This window comes from Eumetopias jubatus, unplaced genomic scaffold (genome assembly GCF_037043125.1).
Source record: "Eumetopias jubatus isolate StellerSeaLion01/CBP00866 unplaced genomic scaffold, mEumJub1_p1.0 scaffold_1, whole genome shotgun sequence".
NCBI lineage: Eukaryota > Metazoa > Chordata > Mammalia > Carnivora > Otariidae > Eumetopias > Eumetopias jubatus.
Window position 1 is genome coordinate 73,283,638 of NW_028274807.1, and position 25,871 is coordinate 73,309,508.

Below are 25,871 nucleotides of genomic sequence, written 5' to 3' on the forward strand. Positions count from 1 at the left end.
TCACCAATGTTTTGGTGTAACCTGGCTCAGACTGATAACTTCATCGAGGATTTCATTTTTAGCTTTTTCAAATAGTTCGTTCTAGGTAATAGAGATACAAGTAAGATTTTCATAACATCAATCTGCCCTGCCACGAGTTTTAGACATCACTAAAAAGAAGGCCTCTGACAGGCTAGTAGGCTGAACTTATGTCTGAAGCATGCATGACCAGCAAATAATGTTCTTCTCTCCTACCCTCTTTTTTAGGAATACCAGTAGCCAGATAAGGACAAAGACATGGACACAGACGTCTACCTTATTCACTTAATTCTGAGTGTAGTTTTTCGTGTAACAAATGTTACATGAAAATATCAATACATATTAACTTAGCCTATTAGCATTAATAAACCAATGCTGTGTTTTACAACAGAGAGCATTTTAAAAATCAAAGAAAACCAATATTTAAGTCCCACTAAATTAGAGTATACTTCTCCACAGTAAATGTTGAAAAGGTAAAAAAGTTGATGTATAATTTTAAAAAAGTTTGCATTACATAAATATATTAATTCTATTAAACAAGTGTTTCTCACTTTTTCAGAGAACGTTTTTAAACACTTGCTTTAGCATCTTACGATCTATAATTATTTTTTAATATTATGTCCTAAATAATTTAAATTATTATAGAGGAGATAACTGCACTCTTGCAGTTATACAGAGAAATATATTCTTGCAGCTCTAAATTAGTAATCCTATGGTCAAAATCAGAGCAGTTTGGCTTACCAGATTTTGCTCATCAACATAAACTCTTTTAGAGCACAATATTAAACAAGACATATGCGAAATACATGAGGCACACAAACATTACCCGGTCAAGTTCTCGCAGGCGAGGATAGTTATTCTTCCACTCAGTTTCAAGGTTAAAACGTGTTGCTGAGGAAGAAGGACAGATGTTCCAGTTTCAGGATTCTCTTTCTATCCAGCTGTGGTGGTTACAGGTGATCTCACATATCTCTGTACTAACTGAATTTCTGAGTGTGTATCTATGGCTCCTGAGTATTCTGGCTCTCAACATCTCAGAACCTCACTACTGCAACAGCTTTCCAAACCAATCTTCTTGTTTCTCCATCTTTAATCCACAAAACATAGAGCTGAAACAACTCAGTACCGTTGCTAAAGGCATGGACTTTGGAATCACATCACCAGGATTCAAATCCTGGGTCTATTATCTATTGTGTGTGACGCTGGGTGCATCACTTAGGTAAGTTAACTCTGGTGCCCCACTTTCCCCTTCTGTGGAATGGGAACAATAACAATACTCATAGGGTTGCTGAGGGACTAAGCAGGTAGAATTCCCAAGTGGGAAAAGGGAAGGAAAGTATACTCTCAATCAAATGAAACTATGGAAGCAAAGCCACAGAGCAGGAAGTGTGGATTCAGGAACGAGGACAAAATAGCTGAGGCCCAGGCTGTGCTGCCTTCCAACACCACTCCTCTCTTCCCCCTGAAATGGGGGAATCTGAGTCCTCTCTAGTTTGCTAAGTTTTCTCCCAAACACTACCGCAAACCCTCTACTCTGTTTAACCTGCAAAGTGCTCCTTGCGATGTTTCCTCTGAAGGAGAAAGTGTTCTTGAACAACAACTGGAAATTTGTATTTTTTCCATTTTCCACATAGTAGCTAATAGAAAATGAACTAAAAAGCAACTGCTCAGGGAATAAAGAATCTGCTGGATACCTAAGACCGCCAACTAATAAAATGTCTGAAGTTGTTAGCTCATTTTGAAAAGCCAACTTACCTTTGAAACTATCAGCCTGTTGCTCAACTGACTCTCGTACCATTTTCCAAAAGCAGTCTGAAACAGCAAGGCTTAAATTTCTTGTAGTCACTTGGTGTGCCTTTAGCATGCTTGTCCTGTTAAAAAACAACAAGAGCTACGGTACATAAAAATGGCAAAAAGGACAACTCTCTCACTACGTTTGAAGATGTGCTTGTTATAATATAAGAGAACAGTCACTCATATTTCATACCAGCACTGTTCAATAAGACCCATGATGCGGGAAACGACCTCTATCTGAGCTATCCAACATGGTAGCTACTAGCCCCCTGGGGTATTTGAGCCCTTGGAATGTATGGCTGGTGTGACCGAGGAACAGAAGTTTAAAGTTTAAAGTTAACTAATTCAAATTTAAGTAACCCCCGGAGGCTAGTGCCTATCACGTTGGACAGCTAAGTTCCATATGATTGTCAGCTCCTCCCCACATATAATACTCAAGACCATGTTTGCAAGAGCTATCTTCACTTACTATACTAATACAGATGCAAACATACCTTGCCATTTTAAGAGATTCTATATATAAGGTTTTAATATAATTTAGTTGTCCTTTAGCTCTTCCTTTTTGCTTTTCTATCAGGATCTTATTTTCTGTTAATTTCTGTCAATATCTATGTAGGGGTACCCCTTTGGCAACCCCACCCTCCACTCCAACTTTCCCCAATACTGAAGAGAACCAAATACACGTATTCACAACATAACTGCTGAGGGAAATTGGCTGGCTCAGTTGGTAGAGCATGCAGCTCTTTTTGTTTTTTAAAGATTTTATTTATTTAGGAGTGCCTGGGGGGCTCAGTTGTTTAACCATCTGACTCTTGGTTTCAGCTCAGGTCATGATCTTGGGGTCATGAGATCAAGCCCCACGTTGGGCTCCGCGCTTAGCACAGAGTCGGCTTGTCCCTTTCCCTTTGCTCTGCACCCTGCTCGCCCGCGCTCTCTCAAATAAGTAAATACATAAAATCTTAAAACAATAAAAAAAGATTTTATTTACTTATTTGAGAGAGAGCTCATGGGCGCGAGCGGGGGGAGAGGCAGAGGGAGAGACAGAGAGAATCTCAAGCAGACTCCCCACTAAGTGCAGAGCCCAATGTAGCGCTCGATCCCACAACCCTGAGATCATGACCTAAGCTAAAATCTAGAGCTGGATGCGGAACTGACTGAACCACCCAGGTGCTCTGGGAGAGCATGCGAATCTTGCTGTGAGTTTGATACCCACGTCAGGGGTAGAGTTTACGTAAAATAAAGTAAAATAGCAGAAGGATGGGTTTAAAAGACAAACAAAAATGTAAGCACTGATTTTTAAATATTATTTCATAAGTAAAACAACTAAAGAGGTGTCCGTGTTGTCTTTCAGTGCCCACAGCCTGAGGGGCAGTTTTTTATACCAGCATGTATTATACCAGTGATAAGATGCTCCTAATTCTGAGTAGCTTGAGGACTTGCCTATTAGATACAGATCACTATTTGGGAAAAATGCTGGAAATTCAATGTTAAACCAGCAGCTATGAAACAAACTTTTAAGTGAAAACAGTTTAAGCTACTCCCTCACTACAAAAATCTTCAAATATTTAAACCATATACCTACTTTAGGAGTTTTGAATTTTCAAAAAATTCTTCTTCATATTCTCTTATAGCTTCAATGCTTTCAGAGCTGTTTCCTAGGGAAAGATGTTGGAGGTCTAAGAAAATTAATCTTATTTGAAAACAACAAAATCTTAAATTATAATAATCCATCTTTGCATACCTTTTCCTGTGACAACAGCAAAATAACCCAGAGCTTTCATTGGGAAGAGTTTTCCTTCAATAATCTGCTGAATCTATTTTTAAAAGTGGGAAATAAATGTGAGATGCAGGTTTATATAATTTTTTTAAAGTACAACATACTATACAGAAAATTTAATAATGCTGCATATATATGTTCAGTCAAATATATAAATCTGTACAAAAGTATTAAAATGTTTTTTAATCGCTATTTGAGGGGAGAAATGAATATATTTAATTTTACTACACTAAAAGATACATTATTAAGACCTAAGATGCATTATTAAAACTTGGAATGATGTGTAGTGCTTTGGTGTCAGGCCTCAGTTTAGTTTCAGCTCCACCACTTAATAGCTATGAGGCCTTAAGAAGCTACTTACTTTTTTCAAAATGACTGCTGAAAAGATTCTCTTGAGGCACTACGATACAAACCACAGTGCCAGGCATGCAGAGGCACTCGGTAATGGCAGCTGCGATGATTATTTCCCCATACTCTTCTTCAAATAGATAAATTCTAACCAAGTTGGACTGTCTTATCTTACTCTGGCTCTCATCTCTTTTAGGGTCAAAAACCCTTTTCCAAATGTAATAAAAACTAGAGACTCTGTCCCCAGAAAAATGCATATTTGCATAGAGATCATTCACAGTTTGAGTTCCTGCTCCCGGAAGCCCGTTCACATTAATAACACAGTAAGAATCCCTTCTCTAAGACAAGTTACACACCTGAGCTAATGCTGACTCTTTGGTATAAAAAAGGATTGATACGAAATTCAATTGCATTTCAAAAGAAATACAAACTCACTATCCTAGAGAAGAGGGGAAAGTAATGAGAGAAATGAAGGGACATGGGAAAGAGGCACAGAATTCACTTCTACCTTGTTTCTCCCTGTCTCCAAACCAGGTCCAATACCACCATAGCAGGCACTCCCTGCCCCCCAATACAGCAAAGCAAAGGTCAGGGAGGCTGTACAGAGAAGAGTTAACATAGCAGCCTGAGACTGCTGTCCTTAGAAAGGCCTGCTCGCCCTTCACTGGCATCTGAGGACCTCACTGGTAAACAATTCCCACATTGATACAAAACTTTCCCCGCATAACAGTGGCTCATTGTGTGAGTAATGTGGTTTCTGCTGAACATCTGCTTTCCTTTGGGTGTCTGGAATTTTGGTACTTGAGGGTGCCTACATGAACAGCCCCCAGTAAAAACCTTAGGTGTTGAATCTCTCATGAGAAACTTGTTGCTGGAGGGATTAAGCGCTTCCTGCAGGACTCTATTGGGAAAGGGCTCTTGGAAACCTGAGCCTGGTTTCCTCCAGATACCATGTCTTGTACTTTTGCCTTTTGTGATTCTGCTTTGTATCCAATCACTGTTAACAGATGTTAGGTGTAAGGATGACTGTGTGCTGAGTCCTGTGAGTCCTTCTAAGGAATCGGTGAACTTCGGGGTAGTCTATCTTGGGAACCCAGCACAAAAGGCACACGTGCAGCAAGTTTCAGGTGGGAAGGAGAGAAATTCTAAGCAGCAGCACAAGGGATGTGTACTTATACCTGAAGTTGTGCTATGGGGGATCAAGATATAGTAATAACAGAAGACAGCCACCATGTATTATAAGACAGTGCCAAGCACTAGTTTAACCACTTCACAACAAATATTTAACTCATTAAATCTTTGCAACCTATGAGACAGTACCCATTATCTTCATTCCCAACAGATGAGGAAGCCGAAAGCACTAAAAAGGTTTAAAAATTTACCCAACATTATACAGCTAGCAGAGAGTATAGCCAGCATTTGAAACCAAGCAATCTGGCTACAGATTCTGTACTCTCAACCACTCCCTTCTGCCTGTACAACTAAGTAAAGAGCATGCCCTGAGTTACAACTTGCACCCTAACAATACTTACAGTGTCATCTTGAAATAAAACTCTTTCCTTGTTACAGGAGAGGGACAGGAGGGACATGTATAAAGCTGCAGAATTTCAGAAATGAAAATGACCCTAAAGATCAACTAGATTAACAGGATGGATTATGCACTGACTAGATGCAGAGAATTAACAAGATTTGCCCAAGGACACACAGCCAGTTGGTGGTGGAGCACGGATAAGAATGCTGAGGCCTGACACCAACCAGTGCCTTCCCTATTATAAAAATCTGCTTCTTAGTCTTTGATCAGTTAGGAAAGGTAATGTCTGTTTGCAAAAAAGTAAGTATACACAATGTCCAAAACGAATCTGTACTGTCACCAGGTCTACACTAATTTATGAACATTAACTAAAAAGAAAAAATATTTAGAAAAGAAACACCACAATCATTATTAATTTGTGGTTAATTAATAAGTGGTTAATGACTGTCAGCACACAAGATTATTTAAATTAGAGTAAGCAATATTAACAGTTTTCTAAGAATTTCTGAAGTAAACAAACTGAAAATTATGGAATTTTATTTATACCTTAAAATTGCACTTAAATAATTTATTGTAACTTTCTAATACTTTGTTTTTAATGAGAAGAAAAATCCCACTAAAGTATTCCACAAGGAGTTTTTGTTTGCTTGTTTGTTTTTGTTTTTATCACCAGTCCCTATCATGGCTGAAGCTTGTACAAAGAATCTGTTTTCTCATAATGAAGAACTTGCCCTTACCCTGCTTGGGCTAGCCACATTTTTTTCTGCCAGGTCTACTTTGGTCAAAACAAATATTGTCCTCCTTCCATGAGGATCCATTTGACTGACCAAGTCTGTAACAATGCTGCGTTCAGCATCCACAGATCCATCTGAAAAAAATTTGAAAAATGATACTTAACAATTGCAAAGCAGATTTTAAAACTTCTATACGCTATACCCTTATATCTAGATTAGAGTAAGAAAAATTTTCTTAATACATTTATCTTAGTTATGAAAAGAAATTCTAGCCAATAAAAATCTGTGATGCCTACAATGAAATTTTTCAAAATATTCCCAATTTTAATTCCATTTACTAATAAAATGCAAGACATTTATCTTATATGTTTATGTAACACGCATATTTAGAGCAAAGCTTAGATTGCTAAAGAAGGAAGCATATCAGTGCAATTAAAACCTTTTGATAAGATTTACCTTGAATACATAGTATGATGGCATTAGGATTCTGCATATAAGCTTTGCTGATACTGAAAATAGTTTCCTTTGTGTCAGGAGCCATGCCTGATGTCACAGTCTTGAAGAAAAAGGTTTTAAATGTCATTATATGTATTTTCCACAATAGGAACAAGACAAAATACACATTTTGTATATACTTACATTAATCACACCTGGTAAGTCAACAAGCACCATCCTCTGCAGTCCAGGGCCTTTTACATTTAAAGATATGGTCTACTCAGGGAAAAAGCAAACCAAAACTCATTGTGGGGGGTTGGTTTGTTAGGAATTTATTGGTGATATATATTCTGAAAATTCTGAGTCTCATCCATTCAGAAAGAAGTTACTCTTTTTCTAATCCTTTTAATTATTCTAGGAAATTACCCACAAAATGATACATTATTTGGAATATTAAAAAAAATCTATGTATCTTAGAATAGCTGCAATCTAAACACGAATACCAATATCATGATTTATCTGAAATCATTAACTTTGAATTTCCATAGAACATTGTTAAAATGAATTACAACACTTACCTCAGGACTAACAGTACAGCCTTCTTTCACATTTTTCCTCATTCGGAGTTCTATTTCATGTCTTAATGCTGCAAGCTATTAATGGAAAACAACAAAATCCTATGAAAATCTTCAGCTAACAAATATTCCAGTTAGTTGTCTTTCATAAGCTTATAGGAGTTATAAAGTTACACACATGAACCTCCACGTAAATTCTACTTACATCCTCCTCTTTGGTAAGATCAAACTCCCGAGAACTATCTTTAAACAAGGCCACGTGGTGAGGACCTTCACTCAGAGTAACCTGAAATTAATGGAAAATCGAGAGGTAGTAATGCATTTACCATTCATACTGATCCCATAGGACTTACATGGTCTAGAGAGGCCCACTGCACTGCATAAATCTGGGCATGCCCTCATAGTACACATTAGGAACACCCCTGGGGGCTGTCAACATGGCAGTACAGAGACTACAGAATTTTTTATTTGTATTGTCCATACATCTGTTACATGTGCTGTAACTTCCCAACAAGACTGCTGGCTACTCTTTATCTTTCATGACCTAAAATTAAATGCTGCTGTCCCTCTCCTTTCCCAGTCAAGGCTGTACGACTACTGAACACAAAACCATCAACCTAAAACCTGAAAAACAAAAAGAAATCTTGGATTTAACTTCACAGGTCAACTTAGGTAAAGGTGAATTCATTTATTCAATTTCTATCTATTGAGGGCTAACTGTGTCAAGTGTTGGGGGGAGAGGGAACCAAGAACAGACTGTCTCTGGTTTAGATCTCACTACCTCCTGGTGGAAATATACACAGAGCTAACAGGACAGTGTAGCAAAACCTAGGTGCACACAAGAATGACCACAGGGGAGCTAAGGCAGCCTTGACCCAAGGAGTGACTGACATCTGCATAAGGAATTTTCTAACAACTTATATATCAACAGTCAGGGCTTTCATGAGAACTTTTAAGTTCACATTCCTTCACTTTTCAGTTGTAACTTTTCAAGTTTCTTTATAATGATCTGATTTCACTTTTTAAAATACAATTCCTTCTACTGAGACAAGCTAAGCAGGCTAGATAACCAACAAAACTCAGCTGTTTGAAGGCACTGGAGAGCAACCATGGCAGCCTGGACTTGGTCCAAGACCCCAGAGGATTTTAGGACACACTCCTATGGCTGCTTTCCTTCAGGGTGCTTGCAGATTTATGGCACAGGGTAGCATAAGAGAAAAGGTTAAAACTTGAAGCGGTCTTACTGGGTTGAGGAGACAAGATAAGAGATCAGGGTATCAAGCAGCCCTGGGTTAAGGTGGTAAAGCCCCAGAAAAAAAGACAGCAGAAATGAATCTCCAAAGAACAAGCCCTACCTTTTGTGCACAATTTCCCCATAAGGTGTTTGCACATGAGTTAACAAAGCAGGAAGAATCTGCTAAAAACGCTAAAATGCTAAGTCAAGATTCTGGCAATCTGTTTAGGAGAGACAAAAATCTGGAGTTCAGAGTCCATCAAGGAGAAGAAGTCCTAGTAAATTCTAGAGGTGTAATGGTGAACTGGAAAGAAGGAAATCTGTCCATGATTTACTTGCCTGCTAGAAGAAAATTAATTCCTTCCTAAAATAAAACATCATTCATAATGTTATTTTACCAAAACATCATTCATCGTGTTATTCAGATAACAGCCACTACAATTAGAATGCTAGTAGCAATGTAGAAGGTAGGTTTTTACAATGTTTTTAGAGATGATTATAGAGCAAGATATGAGGTGCAGTCAGACTGATTTCCCCCCACTGGAAATATCCCAAATGCCCATCAATAGTAAAATGGATCTATAAATTTTGGTGCGTTCACACAAAACTACAGAGCAATGGAAAAGAAACTAGTTTTACACAACATAGTTGAATTGACACCCAGACCCAAAACAGTGCATTCCGTATAAATCATACTAGACTGCTTGTTGCAGTTATGAATAGACTTCATTTCTGGAAGATTTTAGCATCAGCCTTATTGTCTATTTTGGCCTTCGTTCTTGGTGATGTCAATTTTCTAATTCTCCAATTACTCTACAACCACCAGCTAAAGTAAAAGAAAAAAAAAAACCATACACACACCCATACAAGCTTTCCCTCAAATTTATGTCCACAGATTTTTTTTTTTTTTTTGAGAGAAAGCGCCCATGTTGGGGGCTGGAGGGGCACAGAAGGATGGCCAGAGGGAGAGAGAGACTCTTAAGTAGGCCCACACCCAGCACAGAACCCAACATGGGGCTTGATCTCATGACCCTGAGATTATGACCTGAGCCAAAACTGAGAATTGGACACTCAACCGACTGAGCCACCCAGGCACCCTTGTATCCATAGATCTTAATGGAGCCCTTAGTATGGCTCAGGAATCCTATTATCTTGCCTTCTCTCATCAACATCAACTCACTTCTGGAGTCAGCACTCGCCAAGAAAGACTTCTTAGCTCAATCTTTAATACTTTCCCCCCTCTTTACTTCACAGCTGATAATCTAGCCTCTCGTTTCATTGCCTGCTTCCCCTACTAGAATGTATTCTCCAATATGGCAAGGATCTTTGTTTTGTTTAACCAACACACTGCCTAGAACAGTGCTGAATGTATTAAGCACTCCATAACTATTTGTTGAATGAAAGACTGTAGCCATAGACTTTCTTCCTGTGACTACGGACAAACTGTTAGAACTTCTATATATTGCATGCTGAGTCCTAGCCTATTACCTCAAAGACCCTGCTACTGCAATCAATTGTCCCCTGTCTCTTACATCATCATTTTTACCTCTAAAAGTAGATCATTACAATCAGTATGTAAATATTTTTCCCTTGACCCAACACATTTCAACTGCAGATTTATGGCACAGGGTAGCATAAGAAAAAAGCTTAAAACTTGAAGCGGTCTTACTGGGTTGAGGAGACAAGGTAAGAGATCAGGGTATCAAGCAGCCCTGGGTTAAGGTGGTAAAGCCCCAGAAATGGGTACTGTCCCATTGCTCTATTTTCTTACAGTAAACCATGAAAATTATCTACATTTACTGACTCCACTTCCAATACCGTCATCTTCTAACTCAGCCTCTCAGTGACCTCACTCCGAATAAAATCCAGAGTGCTAACAATAGCTCAGGGCAGCCCGGCTCAACCACGCCTCTGCCCTCCTCTTCTCTCTCTCTTCCATCACCCGCCCCGCGCCTGTCCCACTGGTCTCCAGGCTGTGCCTCCACCGATTTCCACAATTGGACTAATTCCCAGTGCTATGTGTCAATTCTTTTTAGTTACAATTCTTCACTTCAACATAATGAACAAACTTCACTGAAGCAGCTACCTTCCTGAGGAGCTTCCTCCAGATGGCCTACTGTCCTACCTTAACCGGAGAGCGTGTCATCATTTCCCCAGATCCTCGAGGGAATATCCGCGCTTGGGCAATCATTTCCAACACACTAGTTTTTCCAGCGCTCTGGTCTCCAACCACAACCACCTTACCATAGAACACATAACATTAATTCAGATTTTTAAATACAGGCTTATATTTAAATAGATATGAAATACCGCTGAGATTTTTCAGTCTTTTAAAATACCTATAGTTAAATGATTTTAAAAATCCCACCCATAAAAACAAAGATGGTTGTTACCTCTATGCATATTGAAAATATAAACAGCAAAATATTAATTGGATCCATTATTTGTAACCAAATTTTTAATAAAAAGTTGTGCTAATTAAGCCACCACTTCTAAAACCATATCATTCATGTTCTACAAATCTTTTCCACAGCCAGTTTACTCTTCATAAAGACATTTTCAATTCTATGATGTTAAATTTCACTCACTGACTAATTTCATCCACTGTTCCGGAATTTTAGTTTCATGGATGTTACAAATACATAATGCCAAGTACCTGATAACCTTACTTCATTACACATAAATATAAGTAAGCCAATGGACCAAAATAGTCAAACAACATTCAATGCTTAAGACATCATCTAGAGCGCATAAGTAACATTATATAGGTAAAAAATATGTCTCTGTTTATGTCTGTGTGGTGTGTCCATACGTATATGGCTATATTGTGTGTCTGAGTGTGTGTGTGTGTGTGTGTGTCTACATATATATAGAGACACACATATATATATACACACACACATATATAGACACACATAACTTTTTTAAAACCTAAAAGTGTTCTTTTGCTAAAGAGCAAGTTCACTATGTATTAATTTTTCACTTACCCTTGGCAGATGATCTTGTGTATTGTAACTGGCATCATAATCAGACAGAACATCAAGAACTTCAGAATACATGTCAATCAAAGATTTCTATAAAATTTTAAAAATTGATATTAAACAATGAACAAATTAAAGAAAATCAGATGTGTCAAGAGAAAAAAAAGCTGATAAATCCAAAATGTTCTTCCATAATGATTGTATTGTTTTTTTCTAATTACATAAATAACACTTTCATAGTAAAACAGTATAGAATAAAATTCCATTTTTTCATATTCAATTTATTTACAGATATGGTGATTTAATATAGTACATTAACTGAGGATTTCCTAACCTTCCAATTAAATGTTAAAAGAGGGAAGTTACTGTTTATTATTGAAGAGGTAATATTAAATACCCAACAAAGGAAGACCATTAATACCATAAAGGCCAAACAAGGAGTCAGGTGACCAACTACAAGGAAATCATCCTCTATCACGTTTGGTATGTGTATCAGAGGGAGGGAGAGAGAGAAAGAAACTGAAGAAAGGATAAAAGTAGAGAAGACATCACCAAGAAGACTGTTAAATCAGTAAGAATGAGTAAGTGTACTGTGACAGTTGGGAAGTCTCAAGTGTGAGAGCATCAGGGGCAGGCATCCTGCATTGTTTCTCTCTCTAGGACCCGGACAGAACATGGTACCTGGCAAATAATAAGCTTCAAGAAAGTATCTGAAGAACGAATGAATAAATAAATAAACAAGCGAGGAAAAAAAGGACTACTATGCCAAGCATTTAATAATTAAAAACAAGTTTCAATGCAAGGTAGGAAGAAAACGAGGGCCTACACTTCCTTTCACCTTCCTAACACCCAGAAGTAATTAAATGGAAAGCAACTGCTATCGCTTCCACCTAAAAGTAAACAAAAAATTCTTGAAATTTTCATTATTATTTCATTTCATGAGAGAAAATACCGTTTCTGAGGTGAACTCTCAAAATATATTAACACTTGGACATGACTTTTCTCAATTGCCATGTGTAACTTGTGAATAAGGCCATGCTATTTATCTGTTTTATGCAGACATGATTAGAGTCAGAACTACTAATACATGTTGGTTAAACTAGAACTACTTATCTTTGGACCTTGGCCTCAGAATACATGTGCCATGATTTATTGTAGGTTTGCTACACACAAATTGTCTACTTATATGAGATATAAGTTAAAAATATTACTTCAGCTTAATTCAGCAAATACAGCTTGGTTTAGTGGGCAATAATGAGATTTAACTTACTGAAAATGGTGATTACCAATGTGCTAAAAATATCAGCATATGCTTTTTACGAAAATGCTTTAAAATGCCTAAGAAACCTTCCAGAAGAAAATGTAAAATTCTTATAAAACTAAAGAAAGTGGACTAATCATTCCCTGGAAATACAAGTAAGTTATGATGCTAAGTCATATCTACATGTCCCTCAACTCACAATTCTGACTTATAGCTGCAGAAATTAAATAAGCCTAAAGACAAATGTGGTATTTTAGAAAACTAAACTGATTGACAAGAAATGACTGTCAAAAGAATGAAAATTGTACGGGCCTTGTATGAAACAAATACCTGGCGACTATAATTTATGAGATGTCTTAATATAGGAAAAGACTTCCCTATCTCCCAAGGATATCAGGTTAGAAAGAAAAGGAAAGAACACATTACAGCTTTAAAAACTGGTATTGATGAACGCACAATGTGAAGTAGCAAAGTTCTGGAACTAGCAAAATTAAGGTAAACTGAAAATACCTTAAGTTTTCTGTGATGGATGCCTTTGTCATCTTTCTGCAGTACTAATTTTCTTAATTCTTTGTTCTCTTTTTCTAACCGTTCCAAGATCCTCTGGTACTTTAACTGTAACAAAATAACACCATAACTACATAAGAAAAAGATGAGTTAATAATTTAATTAAGTCTAAATTAAAATCTTCCAAAATCCTGAAGTCATATCTCCTGAATATTTAAAATGAATTATTTCATTTAAAAAGCTTCTTCAAAAATGTTGAGAATAAAATCAATTATGAAAATTATCTCAAACAGTAGAATTATTTTTCTATTATAATTTGGCATTTTATTTGGAAAATTCTTTGCTATTTACATTGAAGAAACCGAATTATTTAAAAATACTAAAATATAAGAATTTAAAGAAGCAAGTTCTTAAGTACACTCTATTGAAACAGTATTTCCTATTACATCAAAAATTGATGTCTTTACTATAGGAACAATTGACAAAAATTCAAATTCTTCCCATTCCCCATATTATTTTATGTCGTATATAAAAATGATATAAAATAACAACAGCTAATAGTACCTGAGCATATATTATGTGACAGGCCCAATACTGAGTGTTTTACAAGCATTAGAGCTTCCTTAAGTCTTTACATGAGGCAAAGGTAACCTAGATTAGGGACCTGAGGTTAGGGACCCTTGATAGCCTATCCAAGGTCACAGGGTTTTGAATATAGGTCAGAATCAAGAGCTCAAACTCCAAATTTTGGTTAAGTTACCAAGGCCAGAGATTACACATTAATTTTTAAAATACTGATATAAACACAGATTTAAATAAGACTAATAACATGTAGACAGCTTGTTTTGCCAAAGTAGATGCTTAGCTATACACTTTTCTTCTCAAATAAATGTGATCCTTTTCTACTTGGTCATTTCAGTTTGTATACTATCATTTCTTCTCTAAACATGAATAATGTTCAGACACTATTAAGAATTACTTGTTCCTACAACCAGCAGAACGTTTATGTCCAACTTCAAATATCATGCCTTTCAAAATGGAAAATCATTTTTAGGAAAATTTTTAGGTTGTTGTAATCTTTCAAGAACAAAGTAAGTAACAGGAAATCAGGGGTCTATCCTCAGAGAATGTCCAACTATAGTCAAATTTTAAAAAAGCATATTCTGCAGAACTCTGTAATATGAGAAAGGTAGAACTAGAAGCTAGATTTTACTATAAACATTTTTTAACATACTTGTTCATTTATATGTTGTATATATAATATATACAACAAAATTCTGACATAATAGATCTTTGCTGTGTAATATGGTAGCCACTAGCCACTGGAGTTGTTGAGCACTGTGAAATGTAGTTAGTCTGAACTGAGATGTACTGTTAAGTGTAAAATACATACCAGACTTTTATGATTCAGTAAATATATGAATAAATAAAATACTCATTACTATTTTTATACTAATTACACGTTTAAATGATACTAATTTGGAATTTACTGGGCTAAATAAAATATATTATTAAAATCAGTTCTGGATGGAACTGGACTACATTTTGGAATGTAAAAATTTTAAATTACACACGTGGCTTGCATTGTATTTCTCTTGCACATGACTGATACAGAGAACCTCAGGGCTTATTTTATCAGGAATTTTTCATACAGTGTTTGTGTCAATGCCCACTGGCTGACACTACAAATTTCACAAGTCAAAGAGTTGTTATCAATGAATATATAAGGGTGGTAGGATTTCCAATGGCTCATTTCTTTGTAGATACGGAATCAATTATGGGGTCTACATTTTCTGGGGACGGAACATTTGGTATAGGTGCCAAGCTTTAGCCATTCTGCAGAGATGTGTTACTGAGCTGTCCTCCAAAGATCTAAACTAATAATTCTCAGACTTAAGGATGCATCAGAATAATTTGAGGGCTTTTAAAAAGAAAGATTGCTGGGTTTTACTTCTACCGTTTCTGATTCAGGAGGTTTCGGAAAGGGTCAATAATTTGCATTCCTAACAAGTTCCTGGAAAGGTACCGATGCAACTGCTCCAGAGACCACACTTTGAGACCAATGATTCCTAACCTCTGGCTGAACTGAAGATTACAACTGCTTGGCTGGGAAGCCTTTAAAAATATATATGGAGGGGCACCTGGGTGGCTCAGTTGGTTAAGCGACTGCCTTCGGCTCAGGTCATGATCTCAGGGTCTTGGGATCGAGCCCCACATCGGGCTCCCTGCTTGGCGGGAAGCCTGCTTCTCCCTCTCCCACTCCCCCTGCTTGTGTTCCCTCTCTCGCTGTCTCTCTCTCTGTCAAATAAATAAAAATCTTTAAAAAAAAAATATATATATATATATATATACATATATATATGGAGATGGCCAGAGCACAAGTGATTCTATGATATAGTCAGGCATGAGGATCAATGCATAGATATCAGTGAAATCAATGCACAGATATTAAGAAAACCTGTGACTCAAAATATACTGTTTAATTTCATCTAGGTTGTCTCTTGTATTTTTTCCCTAAAAAGAGACCCCCTTAAAAAAAGTTTTCTTAAAAGACAAAAACTTTTTTTTTTTTTAAGATTTCATTATTTATTTATTTGAGCAAGAGAGCGAGCACATGGAGGGGTGGGCACCGGGAGAAGGAGACTCCCTGATGAGCAGGGAGCCCGAAGCGGAACTTGATCCCGGGACTCCAGGATCATGACCTGAGCCGAAGGCAGTTGTAACCAACTGAGCCACACAGGTACCCTAAGACAAAAATTTCTTAATTATTGCACATCATTGTTATCCATGTAAATTTAACATAACTAGATTATATATTATTATTGTATTTATATTACATCATAATATAGTAGTAATCGTAAAAATATATTAACTAATGATGGAGTGTGTGATATGGCAATTTTGTACTAGAATTTACCTACTCATCAGATTGCACAGAACTTTAAAATAATGAGTTTTATAACAAACTACAGGAGAGGAGCTTTTCAAACTGTGCCGGAAATACATTTAGAAAAGTCATTATCTGATTAGTTTAGGGATTTAGAGAAGTGAAGGGAAAAGATACTGAGGGCTGATTAGAACTACAGTAGACTCAAATCAACTTCTTATATGACTTAAATTAATTAGTCCATCAATGTAAAAATGCAAGCACAGGTCTATGTAAGAACAAGTCACTTTTCCCCACTTTTTTTCCATAGCAGTTTTCCTTCAAAATTAGAAGTATAAGATTCACTCAAAAATAGGTTTTTACAAATAAAGGAGTTAAACCACATTTACCAAGTTTCTTTTTTATTCCTTATTTCTCAATTTATTTTTGCATTCTTTTTTTACATCTATTTATAAGGTCATATCATCAAACCACTCCAAATTTCACTCTCTTAAAAAAATTCCCACATTATCAAACTTAAGATAAAGTCCCTGGTTTTTTTTTTTTTTTAAGATTTTATTTATTTGACAGAGAGAGAGCCTGCACACTCTCTCTCTCTCTCTCTGCAGGGGGAGCGACAGGCAGAGGGAGGGAGAGAAGCAGGCAGAGGGAGGAGAAGCAGACTCCCTACTGAGCAGGGAGACCAATGTGGGGTTCAATCCCAGAACCCTCAAGACCTGAGCTGAAGGCAGATGCTTAAATGACTGAGGCACCCAGGTGCCCCTTAAAGTCCCTGGTTCTTTCTACTCATCAGAATTACCTGAGTATGCAGAAGTTCTTCTTGAAGCTGGTCAATTTTCTCTTTGTCTGTCACCTAAATATTTAAAATAAATTAATTTTATTTCAGTAGAAATAGATTTACATAAAATGTACAGTAAGTTAAATTTTTTGAAGTTATTTTTAAAAACAAAAACTACTGACTTTACATGCATATTTAATCAAAGCAAATTTTAAATCAGATGATTTAATAAAGTAAAAAAATCTGTATTCAACACTAAAATTGCTTATTAAAATTTTGTAACTGTATTAATACGTAAAAGCCTGAAAAAGCAATCCTTTTCCAGATGCTATGCTCGTCATTTCTGATGAATGGCTCATTAGAAAAATAAGAGATCAACACATATGGTTACTACAGTTTTCATAGGTTGTTTTATACTCAACCCCAGGCATTTGGATGCCTGGAGAAAAAGAGCACTGACACCTACAGAAATGTGTTTTGGGAACTTAGATGCATGTTATCATTTATAGTACTGAAAAAATTTCACTAGTCATAGTGTATATGTTAAGCATCTATTACCCATTTCTATTCTGTAAGTAGGGAAGTATTTAATAAATGCAAAGAACAACTTGTATTTTCAGAGCTTTAAGTGGAGCCAGCTGCTTGTTTTTAAATTCAGTTCCAGTGCAAGATCTGCTAACCCATAATAGAGTGAATGCAATAGCAATAAAGTTGAGTAAGGCAACTAAAATTGATTTAAACATAAAAGTAGGACAAAACCTACAGGTATTGTGGAAACTACTTCCAATTGTTACTAAAGCTAATAGTTCTAAGATAAAATATCCAAAACAACAAAGAACTTTATTACATTAACAGGCTCTAGTCACAGTATAATTCAAAATATAAAACACAATGATCAATTTTATTAAAATGATATCATTTATGACAAACCCATATAACTGTGCTTTGACTCCTTGGTGAGGTGCAGAAGTTGTCATACTCAGTCTTTCAAAATAATTGTCTAATTTCTGGTCATCAAAATTCATAAACATGAATTTATTTCATAGGAGACAAAACTCAAGGTAAACTTCATGTAAGTCTGTGTTCACTTTTATTCAATGGCTATTTAAGCAATCAAGACATTATGGTAGCAACTGTGTATGAAAAAATTTTAAATGATTTACTTACTGAGGTAGATATTAATAACTCTTATCCACACAAAAAGTTATTTTGAGGTTTTAATTCCTCTTTCCAAAGTTTCTTAAAATATTCCCCAAACTTCTTTTAAATAAAAATGATAATACTTGCTACAAACAAATTATTTTTTCCTTAAAAGTCTATGACTAAAAATCTCCAAATATGAGTCAGTAATTAGAAGAAAAGATAATATAAAACAAAATTTGTATTACTGTTTTCTCATTCTTGTACAGCAAGCAGAGACTTACAGAGAGAAGCTTTTTCATTTGACCGTGTTTGTGTAAAACGGACAAGAATTATTAATAGTCTCCTAAAATGTGAGGAAACAAGCAAGCTGAGAAGGCACCAATAACCCAAAGAACAAAATCTTGAAGACGGATGAAATAATTCCATATTGTTTTCATACAGCTTGCCATCATGCTGTAATAATGTGGTCATAAAAATTTTGCTGTGTAGATTAAATTCCCAATTCATTTTAAAAGGTAATTGTGTTCTATTAAATACTCATCCGACTGCAGTTAAGTTAGTATGAAATGTATAAGCAGTATTAGTATAAACTGTTTTAGCTTTGAATGTGAATATTTAATGACTTCTGCAATACATCCTAAATTATAATAGAAAATCCACTAGTACTCTACATCTGGGACAATAATTAAGTAACTAATACAATTACACAAAAAAGTTAGAATGCTTACTGTAAACCAAGGTCTATAGAAGGTTAACTTGGTAATTTGGTAAAATAAAAAGGGTCTATAAAAAGTTAAAATGATACAAGGTTATTAGACTATCACAATCTTTATGCTAATATTAGTATTTAGCAACTATGACTGTTAAGATTTTTATAAATTTGGATTTTTAGAAGTCTTTGGATTTATCATTTGCCCTTCTGGCACAAGTGTTAGGCATAACTCATGCGTAGTTTTATCACTATGCTTCCTGTCTACTCAGTTTAACGGAACATCAAAATTAACATTATATTAAAAGACAAGTGTGGTGGTGGAGTCAGGAATCAGACCTAATACATTCTAGGAAATAAGATGAAAACCTTTAGGTTTACAAAGTAAATATTAAAGATAATGAAAAGATACTTTTCTGTATTTTCTAAAGGGAACAGCACATACGATTTTTCACCTGTCACTTATTCAATATCTTAACTAGCTAATCTGGGTATATTTAATGTTGATGCACTTTACTGGTAAAGTTCTGCTACTTACGACAAGACTTAAGTTCTTGTCCCATTGTTCAATATATTCAGTTTGCATTATGAAATTAATTTAAAACTCACCCTGACAGAAATGGGTATCAATGGTCTTGAAACCACAGCTTTTCTACAATTCCACGGCTGTGAATCTGATGGAGAAAGAGCGGAATCCTCCGCAGAAACAAGCTAAAGCTGAAAAAGAAAAACCTTTACTAGCTCCTCACAAAACCAAGCCTGAGTGTTGTATTTTAAGTATTTCTTCCTACTGAGCCATTGTGGCCGTTTCAAAATACCAAAACACATAGGTAAAGGACTCGTAAACATTTCCATGTATGTGTATGTATTCATAGGAGGCAAAACTACCAAAGGCAGTTTGAATCTACTGTTTGCATGAGCTATATGGACAGTTTATTAGCCGCTACTAATAAGATATAAAAAAATGAAGGCCTACTTATATTTTCAAGAAGGTAAGGGAGAAAAAAACAAAAAGGGGGCGCCTGAGTGGTTCAGTTGGTTAAGCGACTGCCTTTGGCTCAGGTCATGATCCTGGAGTCCCGGGATCGAGTCCCACCATCGGGCTTCCTGCTCAGCAGGGAGTCTGCTTCTCCCTCTGACCCTCTTCCCTCTCGTGCTTTCTATCTCTCATTCTCTCTCTCTCAAATAAATAAATAAAATCTTAAAAAAAAAAAGAAGGTAAGGGAGGAAGAATGATTAACAAGTGACAAAAAGCTGTGGTTCTGCACCTCAAGAAAACCTCAAATGCCTGGAGGAATGACACAAATCTCACAAATTGGGATTCGGATCATGAAGACAGTGAAGGGCTGAAAAAGTCACCTGTGTACCCACTACAGGGAGAAATGGGGGAAGATGCAGTAAGGAAATGATCTTTAAGGACAGTCATGGGAATGATGTCATTACAGAAGAGCATGAATTGCTTTTGAAGTTCCATTTACTTTCGCACTGGGTAACTCCAGAGTGGGCCAGACTATCCGGTGCTCTACTAAGTATGCCTCAATAAACCACACCACATAGAGATGCAGTCCTGTCAGTTGCTATTTTACAAATGAGGAAAATGCGGAATAAAAGATTACATGGACAATCTGATGACATCAGAAAGAGAAATGAGATCTCTAAACCTGTAAACAGCCTAGTAAAGTAGGCCTCAAATGAACACTAACCTTGGGCAATGCAGAAAATGAACATTATTCACTACTAATATCCCTTAAATCCTCCGATTCAAAAGTATATCGATGATCTTAAACCATATCTTAGAATCTTAGAATGGCAGATCTGTGGGACTCATTTCAAATTATTTTACCATAATGAAAAAACAAGAACTTGTAACTAGAGCTATTCATATTTCTAACTAACATACCAGAACATACCAGTTCTTTCCCCTTCTTTCTGTAACAAACCTAAGGAACAGATGGCTCAGCTTAACCATCCAATTTGTTAGAATATTTAAATGGCACTTCAACGACATACAGAGAATGCTAAAGCACCATTTAAAATAAGCCCTTTCTTGGTTTAACACATCTACTTTAACTTAACCAAAAAGGAAAATAACTTATTTTCGATTTCCACCTATGTTGTTCATTCACTGAAAGCTAAATATACAGGAGTTGATTCTACAGCCATGGAATTGAGAAAAGCCAGGAAGTGACACTGAAAAGATAAATGAAACTGTGAGGAGTACTCTCAAGTGTTACCCATCACCAAATGAGGTAAAGTTAGTAAGCAAAATTACTGCATCAAATCATTATTGGTTGACTTTAAACCAGAACCTACAGGAAGCTAATTAAATGGCTGAATCTCCTTTCCTGAGTAAAATTTGTATATGACTTTTAAAACTTTCCTGATCTAATATATGTAACCTAATTAAGCTGATGTCAAGATCTCAGAATGTAACTTTAAAGTCATTACATTCATTTCATTTTGACTCAAGTCTCTTCAGAACATTAACCTTGGGATCTACACCATGCGATCATCTAACAGCCAAAAGCATCCTTTTAAGAACTTCTTGATTATACCTAAAACTAAAACCAAACATTTGTACAAATTTATGCCAACTTTTATTAGAATCTGTTCTTCAGCAACCTGAATCGTATCAAATTTCCAATATTCAATCCTTCAGTAGTCCAAGGTGAAAATTTACTTGTGCTGACTTCACTGATGATTGTGGAAAAACTTAATCAATGAGTTTATCAGGGTGTATTCGAATAATTTTGCCCAAAACTTATACCAAAATAGTTTTTTTCTATAAGAAATAACCATGTTTTCTGCTGACCCATTTTACTAAAACAAGCAAATTTCATTCTTTAAATAATTTAAATAGTGGTTGTCCACAGTTTACACTTTACACTTTAGGAATGAAAACTTGGGAGAACCATAGACAAGCTAAAAACTGAGGGTGACTTGATACAATAACTGGACCAAGCAAACCAGAATTCATAATTCTTCTCTAAATACAAATCCATGGACCCTCACAGAGAATCTCAGTTTGAGAAAATTCCTATGTTTAATATTTTGGGTTTATTTTCAGGAAAGTTAGATATTTGTATTATGTATCTTTTATATTTCTACTTTGTCAAAAATAATTTCCCATCACTGGAGTCCACGAATGGATTAAGGTGATATGATCTTGGTAGAAATGGCTGATTAGTGTGAATACATCAGTAGCCCCCTTAAATCATCCATCACCTTGCGCTTCTGTTGGGCATAGCTCGTGTTATATTGGCCAGCAGCTCTGCGTGCTTCCTCTTCGTGCTCTTGAATTTGCTGTTGTAAGAGAATGAGCTCACCAAGCAGACCCTGCCATGAGTTTACAATGAGGAGAAGAGGAAAATTGGGGAGGAGAACAATGTTAAACCAAAGGGCACAAGCAAGGAACGGGTGTAAGTCAGGGAAGAATGGATAGCTTATAACAAAAATGGAAATGCATTTCTGTACCTTTAGAGCCACTATATAATAGGGCTCTATACCACATTTCCATTTTTCCCCTCAGTAAAATTAGATGTCTCAAAATATAAAATAGCAGAGTTTACAAAAGTGAAAAGCAATGTGACTGTCTGCTGAATAAAATGGGCCAGACATGTAATATTAATATACAGTAAAACCTAGACTAACTGGAATGCTCAAGGAAAGTGGCATTGTAGTTAATAGCTTACTACTTCAACCCTTATTTCTGAATTGCCAATATGAACTAGTATATGCTCCTGACTTGATACAAAAGGGGAAAAAAACCTTAATTCTCAACCATAATTCTCACAAGACTGAAAGGAGTATACATAATAGCTTATTTAATTATTAAATTATTACTCAAGTATTTTTTCCTTGATATCTAATGACTTAAGTTAAAGATTACAGCCCCTCAAAACCATTAATTTGAGTTTCCAAGCATCAAGTTAATCACAGTTTTATATTAATTCATATATTCTACATGCCTACGCACACAAGCTTATCTAACTACAATTTAGGATTCTCTTTCTTCAAATTAAAAAATAATGTTTGAGGCGCTGTTTTAACTTCATACAACATAAAGTATTTGACTGAATTTTCACTTTTTATGAGCTGTTCTGACATTCAGTAGAAACAGTCTCTGAGAACGTAAGTAATAGCAAAAGCACTATAAAAGAACATAACTGAGATTTGGAAATACAGTTATTATGAAAACTCAAAATGAAACAAAACCCAGTTACCTATGTACAACACAATCACCGTTCCTATGTTTAAAATTCATTCCATTTAATAATCATGAAATGTTAACTGGTGCAATTTTTATCACAATGTATTTACATGTGGATTGGTACTCAATACATGTCATTTTCTGTACAGTATTTTTAATTGCTGGCCTATTAGATAAGAGACCCCCAAAAGATGTGGGAGAAAAGACAACTAAGGATTGAAAATGTCACAAGCCTAATATTTTTTCAATTAGACACCCCAAAAAAAGGTAAAGTTCCAATGAATGGGGTCACTATTTGATTTGCACGAGAACAGTGCTCTGGGAGAACAATGGGCTCAATTTTTACCACATTATAAAAATAAAAAGAGCTAGGAAAACTAAACTCATTAAAATAATCTAAATTGGCAGTTTCAAATAGCTTCAGAGATTTTTAAAATAATAGTCCAAAATATTATATTTTATATAATACAACTAGAAAGCTTCCTAAAATGCTGGTTAACATTACATTCAAATTTTAATTAGTAGAACCATCCAGAGGCTTAATAACTTAACTTTATATAACCCAAAGACTTCTACTATAAATGAAAGTTTTCCAGAAAAGAAAGAAATACAAACAGGAAAGCTAGTATTATAGTAAAGCATTTTAAATTAAGGGAAAGTATTGGCATATAATTTGGGAGATTTTTGTCTGATTCTTACACTGAATACATTAGGCTATGCCAACAGTAATAAAACTGGTTGACTTACTAGAAATCAAAGGATGAAACTAGTTGAAATTTCTGCGTGACAAGTGAGAGAACATCAAAATGGCAGGTGACATAACTGAACTGTCAACATCTGTTTCCAAATTCATTCATCACGGTTATCTTTAAAGATAGATCTTTTAAATGAATACTTTTAGGGTCATGGATAAATCTAGCAAAGAAAGACAATGCCAACCAACTACTCTCACTGTCCTCATCATTCCTAACTGTCATTTTTTCATTTTTTGTATGATTGTTTTTCATAAAGCAGAAAGAAGAGTAATCCAACTTATTTTTATTAGTCATTTACTATAATCACTTCTCATCATCCAAATGTTTAGATGTCTCAAAACAATACCCTTTTAAAGGTTTCTTTTGTGTTGGCTTATACAGTAGTGTACCTGTGCTTTAATTCACATACTACCAGTATTCTAACTTACATAATGTCAGCAGTGAGCAAATATCCCACAGTTTTTAACTGTGCTAGTCTATCAGGCACAAGATTTTTTTTTAGTTATAGCTTAAATACCCCTCCCTAATCCATTGCTTGTATCTATATACAAATTGTATGGTAAACACTTAATATCTATTATATTACAAGTAAACACCCTCTTTCTAGGGACACCTCACTTTCCTTCCAGGTTGTTAACTGAAGCACTGTTACGTGAAGATAGTTGAAACTAACTGTTACCTCCTGAAAAAGTAGGAAGAAAACAAGAATTAGATACAGAAAAAACTATTTACACTATGCTACATGACTAAAGGAGATTACCTTTATCTATTCTGGATATCAAATCTCACCCTAAATACAGCTTCTGAGCTAATAAGGCCACATGGAATAAGAAAGGGAAAGAAATGTGACTACTGGGCAAGACACATTCCTTAAGTGGACAAAATACATTTTGTTCAATAAATATTTTCCCAAGCTCAGACATTTTTCCCTCAAGAAACAGCACGTAATTATCTTAAAATCGTATACATTATATATAAACATAATTGTTGTAAATAACAATAGTTACTGTAAACAACTACAAACGATATACTCTCTAAACATCTCCTAGTTACTGTCAATTTGACCCTGCAACTCTCAGTCTCGTTATTTCTACAGTATTGCCAGATTTTTAAAGAATTCTAACATTAGATCAAGAAAATCAGCGATAAGTCTAGAAATCAAAATATCAGCCAAAAATGCTGCAAAAACCTTAAAGTCTTTCCCTTAATAGGAAAGATTTTAAATAATCTTAAAATTATAAGTCATTCATATATGAATACATTTAAAATACTGTATTTATAACAGCATTTTAAGAAATCATAGCAGAACTAGGCCTTTATCCTGTTTGTTTGTATACCTACCACCTAGAATAAGACCTGACACTTGAGATGTGTTACAGCTGACACCTAAAGAACGACTTGGCACGTTTGCTCCTTCAATGATCAAATTATGACCTACTTTTACCTAATAAGGCACATGACGTTTCTAGTATAAAATTCAAATTGGGTTTCCAAAAAAATGTGTATTCTGTAAATAAGCTATACATCAGCCCTATAATCTATTTTCCCATTTTTCATAATCTCCAGAACAGACTCCACAGAAATTAAGGGGAGGAAATTCATCAAATAATGTTAATAGGCAATTAACTCATACAGTAATTAAAAATGTAAGGTAATAATAATCATTGTCATTATCATCACCCTAATGGCCAATATTTGTTTAGTTTTATTATGTGCAGATCTTGTGCTAAAGGGCTATACATAAAACAGCCCTATAAAGCAGGGGTTCCCCCTTTTACAGAAGAGGAAACCAGCAACTCAAGAGTTTGAGCTTGTCCAACCAAGATCCCATAGCTCAGAAAGCAGGAAGGACAGGATCTGAATGCAGGCAGTGTGACTATGAAGTCTGTACCTGATGCAGTCCTATCGGCACAATGGTATATTTACAAAGTGGCCCTGACTCCAGGAGGTTTAATCCACATTTAAAAGAAGAAAATGGTAATACTACAATACATTAGAAGGCATATTTGAATTACCAAGAAGATGGGCTGGTTGAGTAGTCCACAGAGAACTCAGGACCTACAAACCTAAAATATTCACTACCTAGCCCCTTAACGAAAAGTGTGCCAACTCCTGCTTTATTACTTTTTAAAAAAGTAACCTGGGTCCAGAAAAGAACTTTATGAATGAGAAGACTTTCCACTTCCATTCAAAA

At 35.6% G+C, this 25,871-nt stretch overlaps 1 protein-coding gene across 4 annotated transcripts in view; it reads right to left on the minus strand.

Annotated features, from left to right (window-relative positions):
- Nucleotides 1–25,871, minus strand: part of OPA1 (OPA1 mitochondrial dynamin like GTPase) — an 84,457-nt gene that overhangs the window by 44,155 nt on the left and 14,431 nt on the right. For 2 of the 4 annotated variants that reach the window (XM_028101053.2, XM_028101054.2), the window contains 15 exons: nt 21,938–22,048; nt 16,882–16,935; nt 13,199–13,303; nt 11,434–11,520; nt 10,572–10,685; nt 7,418–7,498; nt 7,216–7,290; nt 6,842–6,913; nt 6,659–6,758; nt 6,206–6,336; nt 3,554–3,626; nt 3,395–3,467; nt 1,774–1,889; nt 845–909; nt 5–81 (listed from right to left, as the gene is read on the minus strand). In XM_028101053.2, the coding sequence (XP_027956854.1) occupies nt 5–81; nt 845–909; nt 1,774–1,889; nt 3,395–3,467; nt 3,554–3,626; nt 6,206–6,336; nt 6,659–6,758; nt 6,842–6,913; nt 7,216–7,290; nt 7,418–7,498; nt 10,572–10,685; nt 11,434–11,520; nt 13,199–13,303; nt 16,882–16,935; nt 21,938–22,048 (1,334 nt within the window). The remainder of the gene's footprint in view (nt 1–4; nt 82–844; nt 910–1,773; nt 1,890–3,394; nt 3,468–3,553; nt 3,627–6,205; nt 6,337–6,658; nt 6,759–6,841; nt 6,914–7,215; nt 7,291–7,417; nt 7,499–10,571; nt 10,686–11,433; nt 11,521–13,198; nt 13,304–16,881; nt 16,936–21,937; nt 22,049–25,871) is intronic. The other 2 variants (XM_028101055.2, XM_028101056.2) reach the window with 1 other exon arrangement.